This window comes from Benincasa hispida, chromosome 2 (genome assembly GCF_027475165.1).
Source record: "Benincasa hispida cultivar pf3 chromosome 2, pf3_genome.v1.1, whole genome shotgun sequence".
Taxonomy (NCBI): domain Eukaryota; kingdom Viridiplantae; phylum Streptophyta; class Magnoliopsida; order Cucurbitales; family Cucurbitaceae; genus Benincasa; species Benincasa hispida.
Window position 1 is genome coordinate 37,007,455 of NC_143479.1, and position 12,436 is coordinate 37,019,890.

Genomic DNA, 12,436 nt, shown 5'->3' on the forward strand with positions numbered 1-12,436 from the left:
GCTAGTTATTAATTTTGGAACAACTAAGGAAGTAAAAAGATTTGGAAATGTTGGTATATTATTTCCAATAGTGTTTACAATATAAATTTAGTCTTGATATATGTCATCTTTTGTGTAAAGCTTCGACAGTTGTTAAACCCTTTTATATCAGTTGTTCGTCGCTATCGGCCAACTTTAGTCGCCACCTCGGTTATCATCGACAGCAAAACTTTGGCCACCACCTCGGTGACCGTTGTCGGCCAACTCTGACGACCACTGTCTAACCTCTCACAACCCCTTCCCCACACACTGACGAAATTCAGGCAATTCCATCGGCCAACCTCTGATTGCCACCTTCAGCGACTGCCACCAACCGACCTTAAAAAAAACATTAAAGAAAACACTCTTAATATATAAGAAACTAGACGAATTTGTATATAAAAGCACTCTTAAGAAAGAATTGCAATACATGTGTGTGTGTTTTTATTTTAAGGAGTTTTTATCAAAAGTGTTTAAATAAAAATAAATTTTTGAAAGACATTTTTTTCTAAATCATTCTAAACACGTCATTAAGCTGCAATTGTATAGGTATATTTATTTAGACTATATGTGTAGAAAGCCCTAATTTAATTTAATATCATTCTAATCTTTTCTTTGGTCAATTTAACTAGCTTGAAGACTTGGAATCATTTTTCACTACAAGAAATCTAACTTCTTCCGACGTCACATTTTGTCGAAAAAGTGTGGAAAAAGCGTCGGGAGAGCCTCTCCCGACGAATAAAAGGTCGTCAAGAGTTTAGTCGAGAGAAACCCGTTGGGAGAGGATCTCCCGACACACTTTAAAACGGCGTCGGGAGTTATTCGGAGAATTCCCGGCACACATATAGGGCGTCGGGAATTCCAAGAACTGTCGACGCCTAACTCTCGGCACCCTATATGTGTATCGGGAATTCCCTGAATAACTCTCGACACCGTTTTAAAGTGCGTCGGGAGATCCCGAACTCCCAACGGTTGTTTTATGCGTCAGGAGATCCCGAACTCCCGACGATTTTTCTATGCGTCCGGAGTTTCCGAACTCCCGACGGTATTATTTAATACATCAGGAGATACAAGAACTCCCGACGTAGTAATATATACGTGGGGAGTTCATTCATTAGTTGAAAATTATTTTTAATCTATCATTTTTAATTTTTTAAAATTTGATCTGAAAACCTGTAAAACATAGTAAACCAAATAAAGATTCACATAATTAAACAACAAAAATGGAGTCCATATTATAACAAGTAAATAAAAAATTACAATATCCAAACGAAGTCGATACTAGAAGTTCATAAACATTCATATCACAAATACATAAAAGAAATAAAATCAAAACAACGTCTAAAACACGTCTCGAATACAGCATCTTCAACAATTGTCCCAGCTCATCTCCGAACAGCATTCTACAATAAATCAAAAACATTCAAATTTTATATCGGTAAACATCTACAACACGTTCAAACTTCAATACGGGTGGTAATGAAACTCTACCCACCCCCCACGATAAACATGTAACCTCCCGAACATCAAAAACACACAAAACGAGTAAACAATGACCAACACACATAAAACTCAAACTTTGTCCCCAAAATTGTTTAACCCAATCTCAACGCACACCCCAACAACACATTAAACTTCGTAAACATTCATAAACACACAAGAACTCCAAGTTCAAGGACAAGATGGGTGTAATGAAAATCTACCCACCCCCACGACAAACATGGAACTTCCCGAACATCAAAAACACACAAAATGAGTAAACAATGACCAACACACATAAAACTCAAACTTTGTCCCCAAAATTGTTTAACCCAATCTCAACGCACACCCCAACAACACATTAAACTTCATAAACATTCATAAACACACAAGAACTCCAAGTTCAAGGACAAGATGGGTGTAATGAAAATCTACCCACCCCCCACGACAAATATGGAACCTCCGGAACATGAAAAACACACGAAACGAGTAAACAATGACCAACATACATAAAACTCAAACTTTGTCCCCAAAATTGTTTAACCCAATCTCAATGCACACCCCACAACACATTAAACTTCGTAAACATTCATAAATACACAAAAACTTCGAATTCAAGAACAAGACGGGTGTAATGAAACTCTACACACTCCCCACGACAAAGATGGAACCTCCCGAACATCAAAAACACACAAAACGAGTAAACAATGACCAACACACATAAAATTCAAACTTTGTCCCCAAAATGGTTTAACCCAATCTTAACTCCTCCCTCCCCTCCACCTCTCCCACCAACAACACATTAAACTTCATAAACATTCATAAACACACAAGAACTCTGAGTTCAAGGATAAGACGGGTGTAATGAAACTCTATCCACCCCTCCCCCCCCCCCCCCCACGACAAACATGGAACCTCCCGAACATTAAAAAACACACAAAACGAGTAAACAATGACCAACACACATAAAACTCAAACTATCCCCAAAATGGTTTAACCAAATCTCAACCCCCTCCCCCTTCCTCTCCCCCAAACTTTATAAACATTCATAAATACACAAGATAGCCAACAAAAAACACATCAAAATCCATTTGTTTGGCTACCATAACTGTAGGATAGCCAACAATTCTTTATCATAAAGCTACTTAAGACATAACTACTTTGCTACCATAACTGCAGGATAGCAACATATTAGACAACGAAATAATGTAGTAATCATACCTAATTTGATGGGTCTTCTCTATGTGATCGTATCATGTCTTCAATCATTTTTTTCATCCATTTGTCTTGCATGATCCTCTTGCATTTGTTTCTGAACAGCTTCAAGTTCCTTAATCCTCGACTGAGACTGTTGGAAATTGGCTCTCAATTCCTCCATTCCCGTCTTCGTTCCTTGAGTAGATGACAAGCTTGATGAGATGCTACTCCTTCTTGACTTAGGCTTAGGGCCCCAACCTAGGCCTTTTGAATATCCGGGTAGTCTACCCAAAACCGCCTCACAGATTTCATCCCCTGTTAGTGGTTGAGAACTTTCTAGAGTGGGGTTGGATTGTAATTCCAACATTTGATGCTAGACATATTAATTATATAGGTAAGAACGAGCGACTAAAGTTAAAAATGAAAAAAAAAAACACGATAGTAAAGCAAAAATGTTACATGTGCATTTTCAGCTGCCTCGTTCACAAACTTGCCACCTTTAGAGTGTGTTTCCCTAAATAGGTCAACACGTCCTATTTCTCGACCTTCCTTTGCTTGCAACTCTGCCTGAATTTGCAGGAATGACTTCGATTCACCTACGTAGTCGAACAGTAATTTCTCTCTATTCTTCCTGTTCGTCACAAACATTTCCTACATTTCAAGAAAAAAAAATATGTCAATAGTGTGATGTATTAGTAAATGCAGCAAATGATACATGCCCTAAATATTCTACCTGAAATGCTTCATTCTCGAAATGGTCACACAAAAAGTACCAATCTTCTGGCCTATTTTTAAGCCAGCTAGGCAAATTGGCACGTGCTTGCTGAGGATCTCCACATATTTTGTAATGTCTGTGCAAATCTGTTCTAAATTCTTTGAAGGAGTTTTGCATTTGATGTTCTATAAAAAAGTTAAAGTCGCTGACTGGAAAAATCAAGTTCGAAATGAGGCTACAAAAGAATGAGGGAAGAATTAGCATAGATGATGTTCATGACTGTAAAAGAATAGACTTATAATTACTTACCAATAATTGACTCTTAGCCAATTTTATAAACTCGTTTGGAACCTCAGCAAAGTGTAAGAGCGCACCTTAGACGAAGGTCCCATTGCAAGTGAAAAGAAATCATCGAAGATATCTTCTCTCTCGCGCCGTTGTAGAACCTGATATTTAATTATACATTAAAAATGACTATGAAAAATGAATCATCCCTCAACTGTTGCTTACAAAATGACTATATGTACTTGAGATTTGAACCAATCAGGAAATTTGTGTTGATGTTTTATATATAAGTCAGAGGCGCTTTAAGCTTCACGACGAATTAACCTCAATTGTTGCCTACAAAATTGATCATTTAAATGTTATATAAAAGGAGATATCCTAGAATTTAGAAAAGGAAAAAGTTTTGAAATGTACTTGCGATAGTCTATTATTTCTTTACAATTGTTGAGAATGTACCAATGTGCAATACGTTTTTCCTCCACTGATAGCATCCGTAAAGTTGACGCCCCTAAGGGTCGTACCCTCTGCCTAAATAATTCAAATTCACCAAAATCTCATGATCGGGAATGTTATCATCATTTCGTTCATCTTTATTGAATCTCGTTTCAATCCTACTTAGATATCGCGAGCAAAAGTTCCATGATTCATTCATTGCATATGCTTCCGCTATAGACCCCTCGGGACGTGCTTTGTTCCGTACAAATTATTTTAATGTTCATAAACTTCTTTCAATAGATACATCCAACTATAACTAACTGGACCCACCCCTTTGGTTTCATATGGTAGATGAACTGCAAGGTGTATCATTACATCGAAAAAGGCAGGTGGGAATATTCTCTCCAACTTACAAAGTATGACTATGATGTCTGCTTGTAGTCTGTTTAAATCACTTACACATATTGTCTTTGCACATAAGTCACGAAAGAATGTACACAACTCAACAATAGCAGTGGATACGTTCTTCGGTAGGTATGCTCGAATACCAATAAGGAGTAGTCTGTGAAGCAACACATGACAGTCGTGTGTTTTCAGCCCCGATATTTTTTCATCTTTGTTATTCACACATCGTGATATGTTAGATACGAATCCATAAGGGAATTTCACTGATTTCAAAAACTTACAAAACGAAATCTGTTCACCATTTGTTAATGTGTATGCTGCGTGTGGTTTTACAAATCTGTTATCAACCTGTATCAAGTGTAGGTCTTTTCTTATCTTCAAATCTTGTAAGTCTAATCGAGCGTTCGTTGTATCCTTTGTCTTTCCTTCAATATTTAACAATGTGCCCACCAAATTGTCGCATATGTTTTTTTCAATATGTATTACATCCAATTTATGTCGTAACAATAGTCTGGACCAATATGGAAGTTGGAAAAAAATATTTTTCTTAGTCCAGTTTAGAATTCGCTTTCTTTTTTTATCTTGCTTCGATGGATGTTTGCTAAGCACAAGCGTATTTATTTGTTGTAAAATCTCTTCTCCATTCATTACGACTGGTAGAGGTCTACGTTCAACTTTTCCATCATGTTGTCTACTTCGACACCAACTATGATTCTCTGGAAGATAACGTCAATGTCTCATAAATGATATTTTCCCTCTTATCCCGAAGGACGAGTTATCTTCTTTGCATATTGGACATGCTTGATAACCTTTTGTACTCCACCCAAATAAGTCATCGTACGCAGGGAAGTCATTAATCGTCCATAATAAGGTAGCATATAGTTGAAAAAACTCACCAGTAACATAATCATAAGTTCGCACACCAATTGTCCATAACTCTTTCAACTCTTCAATCAACGGTTACAAGTAAACATCAATTTCCTTTCTAGGAGATTTTGGACCAAGTATGAGCAAAGACTTGAAGAAGTTTGTTTCCTTCATGCATTTCCAAGGGGGCAAAGTATAAGGAATTATCACCACAGACCACATACTATAAGAAGTGTTCATATTTCCAAACGGATTGAAGCCATCTGAAGCTAATCCCAAACGAACATTTCGAGGATCTAAAGCGAAATGAGGAAATTCACGATCAAAATGTTTCCACCCCTCTGAATCAGCTAGATGTCACAATACATCCTCCATTTCAACTCACTTATCTTTATGTCATCTCATGTCAGAAGCGCTTTTTTTTATGCAAACAATCGTTTTAATCTTGGTATCAATGGAAAATGATGCAATACCTTATGTGGTATTTTTTTACCCTTACCATCATTAACTTTGTACCGAGACTCACCACAAACGGGGCATTGTTGCAAATCTCCAAACTCTTTCCAATACAATACACAATCATATTGCACGCATGAATAGACTCATAACCTAGGCCTAAATCACGCAATTTTTGCTTGGCTTCATAAAAGGAAGTAGTTATAGAGGTGCCAGCTGGAAACGCTGCTTTTAACAATTCCAGCAACGTGTCAAACGATTTGTTACTCTAGCCGTTGAGAACTTTGATATGCATCAACTTCACTAAAGTTCAAGAACGAAAATTGCGAACAACCAGGGTATAATTCATTACGTGCTTCGATCATTAAATCCTCGAATAAGTTCGTGTATCTCTTCTTAACAATTAAAGGATATTCCATTCTTAATCCTTCCTTCATTTGCATTTTCGTTTTCAATTGGAACGTGTAAATCGTTTATAAGATTCAACATCTCATTTTCTTCGACAACATTACTCTCTATACTATCTACTTTGACATCCTATATTGGCTCTCCATGATATACCCATTCACAATATGAGGGAGATATTCCATATGTTAATACATGTCGTTCCACAATATCTATCTTTTCCCAAATTGAATTCATACAATTCTTGCATGGACATCTTATTCGTCTGGAATCATAATCCAAAACAATAACCTGAATTAGAGGACAAAGTACAAAGTATTTATTAAGCATTGAGTTCCATAATTTTCATTTTTTAAGGCAAAATAAACACATAGGTCCCTAAACCGTTTAAATTTTCTAACAACTTTCAAATGTTTTATTTAGTACGTCTCTAAGCTTTCAATTTTGTGTCTAATATAGGCCTTTCATCTATTCAACATCTAAAATTTACAAGCCTATTGGACACAAAATTTAATGTTTAATTTTCTATTAGACACAAAATTTAGTTTTATGTCTAGTAGATTCTTTAAACTTTTTTAAAATATTAAATGTGTTAGGGACCTATTATGTACCAAATTAGAGGTTTAAAGATTTATTTTATATTTTTTAGATTTATTAGACACAAACATATAAACATAAAAAAGTTCATATACTAAAAATAGCACATAGCATCTATGTACTAATTTTCTTTCTCCTTTCAAGGAAAGTTCGACATATTAAATCATGCATGCTTAGGCTCCAAATAACCAACATCATATCATTTTTTAGACATAAAGATAGTGTTATAATCAACTTAAAACTTAAAAGAATGTAATAATGTTTATCTCTAACGAATTATGACATGTTTGTTATAAAATTACTCTAGAGTTTCAGAGAATTGTAAAACAAATATATGATGCAAAATTGACGAAATCTTAACAAAAGCGACATGCACCGATATTGGATGATAAATATGTGCATTAGTTAAAATTTAAAATTTGTATCAAAGTTGATATTATTGAAATCTAGTGAAATTGACACAATCTTTAACATTGTCTTTTTTTTATTAGTGGGTTAATTAATTGTAATATTTATCACAGATGAGGCCTAATTTGATTAAATTGAAAGTTGTGAATAGAAATGGATACACACATTAGAATGGGCATGATTTGTACAAAAGGATGTGAAATAATAATTTAAATAAATATACAAGATAAAATAAAATGAGATAATAATTTAAATAAATATACAAGATAAAATAAAATGAGAAGATTACCAGCAGCGGCAGTGGCTAAACGAGACGAGGAGACGACAGCGGCGACAGACACTTGATTGCAGCTACTGACCGAAGGGAGGAGTTGTGGCGAAGGGCGGCGGCGAAAAAAGAGGGGAAAATGGGAGAGGGAGGGAGAGGGGGGGGCGAACGGCAGCAACGACAGTGGGGCAGGAGGGGAAAAATGGGAGAGGGAGGGAGAGGAGAGGGGCGGCGGTGGCCGTAGTTAAAAGATGGGAAAATGGGAGAGGGAGGGAGAATAGTGGGGAAGAATGGGGAAAATGGGAGAAGGAGCGACGGTGAGAGGAAAATGGGAAAAGGAGAGGCGGAACAATGCGGGGAGAGGTGGGGGCGGCGCGGGTTAGGGTTTTAGGGAAGAAATGGGGAAAAGAAAATGGGGAAGAAGGGGTTTGGTTTAAACCAAACCCCTCTCCCAACGGCTAATGCACTTGGAACTCCCGACGCCTATTTTTAATCGTTGAAAGTTCCCCGGGAACTTCCGATAACTACAGCGTCGAGAGAGACGGTCGCTCCCGACGCTCGATTTAGGTGTCGGGAGAACTCATTTTTCTTGTAGTATTTTAAACATAAAAGTTTATAATGTTTAAAATAATTTAATGACCAAATAAAAATTAAAACTCAAAATTTATGATTTTTTATTCCTCAAATTTAATTTGATAAAAAAAAAGTATAGTTTTTTAATAATTGAATTTAATATTAAAATACTAGTTTATTTCAATTTTAAGTTAGCGTATTATGGTAAAAAAAAAATTATCATTTTTAAATTAGGTAAAGTGTCAAAAGTCTATGAAATTTTATTTTGAAATCTAGTAAATCTTTAAAAAAATAAAATTAGTAAAACAATAGAATTATAATTTTAATCAAAATCTCTATTTTATATTATTTTAAAAAATATTATTCTAATTTTTTTTTTTTTTGTTTATTTTAAACTTAAGTATACTAAAGGAATTAAGATGAAAATTTTTAACTAATCTAAAATCTAACTAATGGTTAAATACAAGAAAATATTTACACTTTTTGCACTTAATTCTTGGACTACTAAACCTAGTCTATTCCCAGTTTAATCTCTAAGCTTACTAAAAAGTAGAGTTGTGAAAATAAATTTTTTCGATAAATATGCAAACTTCAATAATAAACATTATTAAAGTTGGTAGAATTAATTATTTACACCGACTTAAGTAGTCTGTGGGCCAACTACCTCCAAAAATTTCAAATATGCTTATTCATACTCATGCACATGGACAAAATTTATCGAGAAGACCTCCCACCCTAGATTCACTCCTTTCTTGATTTTGGTTCGTTTTTCCCTTTCGTTGTTTCAATATGATCAAAAAAGAAAAGAATAAATTGATTTTTTTCCCCATAACGAATCTAATTGGATAATAGACCCACGTTATTTAATTCTCAAAGAAACTTGTTGCATAAAATTTAATTTGATAACCAAATCATCTCTTGAACATTATAAAATAAAATGTTTATAATAAATTATCACGCTATAAATAATTACAATAATAAGTCAATACAAAAACACCCATGCTTGTAAAAAAAAAAAATAATCTAAATATATGATTCTCAGTAAATAACAAGTATCCAATGAAACTATACATAAAAAAACAATCAATCAGATGAAGCTATTCTTGAACTTCTATGACTAAGGAAATAATAGTTTCCATAAAGTTTGCTATTCTTTTTCCTTCTTTTTTCTTTTTTTAATTTCTTATGAATAAGAAAAAAGCAAAACAAAAAAATGATAAAACAAAAAAAGAAAAAAGGGAAAAAAAAATAGGATCTGAGCAATCAATGGGACCCAAAAAATGGGGAACCATAGACTTGATGGTTTGACAAGAACTTGATATTATGTGCATTAAAGAAGGTTGAGTTCTTGTATGGATTGAAATTTTCTTCTAAACTGATGTTGTTTGAGGCTTTTGCAAGTTTTCTTCTCTATACAACAGCCTCCTCTTGTTTGAGCTATAACCTTGGTACTGATATATGATGCTGTAAACACATTGCCTCAGAGACGCAATGTCGAATGTCTCGATGAATTGTAGATCCGTCACCCTCGATTTCATGCCTGCAAATCGCTGGTACTCTTCGAACACCGAAGTCAAACACCAGTTCTGAAACTTCCTCAGGCAACCCACGAGCGAGCCTGTTCGATGCTGTCATGGTGGCACAAATGAAAACTTAATTTATAAGCTTTAGAAAACAGAAAACCAGAAAGGAAACAACTTCTTTCTAATATGATAGTCACAATCTCAATGCAACTTTCTCCTAATACTCTTCTAGTTCTCCCCTTAAAGCAGTCCCGTTTGATAACGTTGTCGTTCTCAGTTTTCTATGCTTTAGAATGTATATGCAAAATCGTTTTTCAAATCATGGCTAAAGAAGAAGAATCATTACTAAAAGCTTAATCCTCAGAAACAACCAAAAAAATGTTGTTATCAAACGGGGCCTAAGAAAGATTCAGAATTTACAAATATAATTCGATTAGGATCATATCATACCTTTCCACGCTTGCAGTGGATCAAAATGGGGTGATTCCTAACATCTGAAAATCAGAGATAAAATAGCAAACAAATTAAAAGATGTTCTAAAAATCAGAAAAGATAATGGTAAACAAGAAAAAGAACACAAACAAAAACTGAAATCCAGAGAATATGTGATGAAATTATACCAATTAGTATTTTTAGAGCCTCAAGAATAGCATCCTTCGGAATCGAAACGAAAGGCTCCTGTAATAATCCAAGTATAATCACTGATTATAACAAGCAAATACATACGCAATTTACACAATTAAGTCATTCGTAGAACAACTTTTACAATTTAATTGGAAGAAATAAAAAAGAAAGCGAAAGAAAAGATATCACAATATACCTTTTTGCCTTCAATTTTGAATTGAAAAAGCTTGATATTATTAGCTTTAAGAAACTCCAAATTCTCCTCAGGGTAGGGTTCAGGACACAAATATCTAATTCAAAAAAAGACAATCAACATCAGATTCAATCAAGAGAGAACAGAACAATAATCCAAATCTAAATTTCTCATAAACCAAATTCATCCCCAATCTTGATGAAAGAAACAAACAAAACCCAATACAAATCTTCTCCTCCTCTTAATCGATGCAAATTACTTCCTCCCGAATCTTCAATGAACCAATCGAATCGATTATGAACAAATCAAACCTCCACTCAAAATTCCTCAAAATTGAACCCCAATATGAACAAAACCAAATGGGGGGGAAGAAAGAAACAGAGATGAAATAGAGAAAATCAAGAAAAACCCAGAAACAAAGATGTAAATACATACATGATGGAGCGGAGATTGAGGCTGCGGAGGAAGGGGAAATTGGCGGGTTGAGGGAAGCCGGATCGGAAAATGCCGTCCTCAACCATGGAGAAGTTCGGCGGAGGAAGAAGAATGGCGTCGAGATCGTCGTCGGCGACTTGGAGCCTCATTATTGTGAAGGATTGATGGATTGAAGAACAGAAAAATTGCAGAGAATCGGGGAAGAGAAGAAGGGGAATCTGCGAAAACTTAGCGATGAATCGAAAATCTAATGTATATATAGCAAAATCTCGAAGGTGTTTAGGACTCCCATCAAGAACTCCAAAACCAAAACGGAGGCCACCCCGGTTTTTACCTTTTACAGATACAAAACACCCTCCCACCATCATACGGTGTCGTTTCCTACTTTTTCATTTTTTCCTTTTTTAGAATAATATTTATTTTCACCCCCTAAACTATAGGCTTTTATCAATCAAAACCCTAAACGGTATTAATTTACCTCTTATATTAAGCCTACGTTTGCTCCAAGTGAAACATAATCTAACGGTAATTTAAGTGGGTCATATTTATTTTATTTTATCATATTTTTTGTTTACCTGTATTGCAAAATTATCTGATTGAGGAATGGAATATGCTCAATCGATTTGTGTTTAGAAATTAGGTGGGACTTTACTATTATCATTATCTTTATCATTGCTATAACTATACTAGAATTATAAATCTTTTTATATTTATTGTTATATTTATCATTATCGTTATCGTTTGAGTCATAAGGTACTGATAATGGTAACGATAACAATAAATATAACAGATAAACATATAAAAAAGCAATTTAATTATGATTGATACAATTTTTAAAGTTGAAGTATAAATTGATATTTTATTATTATTTTTAATTCTTGATATTTCATTATTATTTTTAATTCAAATTCAACTTTTTTGCTAGTTTATTTTTAAGGAAAAAAATCAATTTAAACCTTCCATTTGATTTTCTTTTCTTTTCTTTTCTTTTTTTTAACGGTTAATGAATAATTTTAAATATTTTCTAAAATATAAAGATTAGAGAAAAAATTGTGAAAATCAAATAGGTAGAAACAGTTCTCATTTGCTTATCTTCCTCTTATCTTTTTCCAAGATAATCTGTAGATGATTTGAATTGATTTTAAATTGAATTAAGTAAAAATAGTTCAATAAAAATTTAAATTTAAATTAATACAACTGTGAATTTGGTATAAATGGATATTTGCACAAAAACTTATTGGGATTAATTTTTGATAAATTATTTGATGGAAACCTAATTAATTCTGGCATATGTTTTTTTTTTATTTATTTATCTGATCAATAAATATTGGGTCCGTAAGCATCCGAAATCATATATGGTTTGGAGTGGATAATAATAATAATAATAATAATAATAATAATAATAATAATAATAATAATAATAATATATAGATTATTTTTAAATATAGAAAAATAAATCAAAATATTTAAAAAATATAACAAATTTTAGAACTATCAATGATAGACGATAGATAGTGGTTCTAAAACTTTACTATATCTTGTAAATATTTTCA

At 33.8% G+C, this 12,436-nt stretch overlaps 2 protein-coding genes and 1 pseudogene across 2 annotated transcripts; all 3 read right to left on the bottom strand.

The window, feature by feature from the left end:
- Positions 1-267: 267 nt before the first annotated feature.
- LOC150037873 (uncharacterized) lies at positions 268-3,801 on the bottom strand. Its single transcript, XM_090311053.1, has 5 exons — positions 3,761-3,801; positions 3,428-3,644; positions 3,154-3,345; positions 2,789-3,067; positions 268-357 (listed from the first exon to the last, which is right to left on the bottom strand). The coding sequence occupies exons 1-5, from the start codon at positions 3,799-3,801 to the stop codon at positions 268-270; spliced, it is 819 nt and encodes a 272-aa protein (XP_090167179.1).
- A 218-nt stretch (positions 3,802-4,019) lies between these two features.
- Positions 4,020-6,422, bottom strand: LOC150037874 (uncharacterized; annotated as a pseudogene).
- A 2,689-nt stretch (positions 6,423-9,111) lies between these two features.
- Positions 9,112-11,261, bottom strand: LOC120071469 (inositol diphosphatase DSP3-like). The gene is made up of 5 exons (XM_039023779.2): positions 10,884-11,261; positions 10,452-10,545; positions 10,252-10,309; positions 10,082-10,125; positions 9,112-9,736 (listed from the first exon to the last, which is right to left on the bottom strand). Exons 1-5 carry the CDS (start codon positions 11,249-11,251, stop codon positions 9,479-9,481), a joined length of 822 nt encoding a protein of 273 aa, XP_038879707.2. The 5' UTR covers positions 11,252-11,261; the 3' UTR covers positions 9,112-9,478.
- Between the last annotated feature and the right edge of the window lie 1,175 nt (positions 11,262-12,436).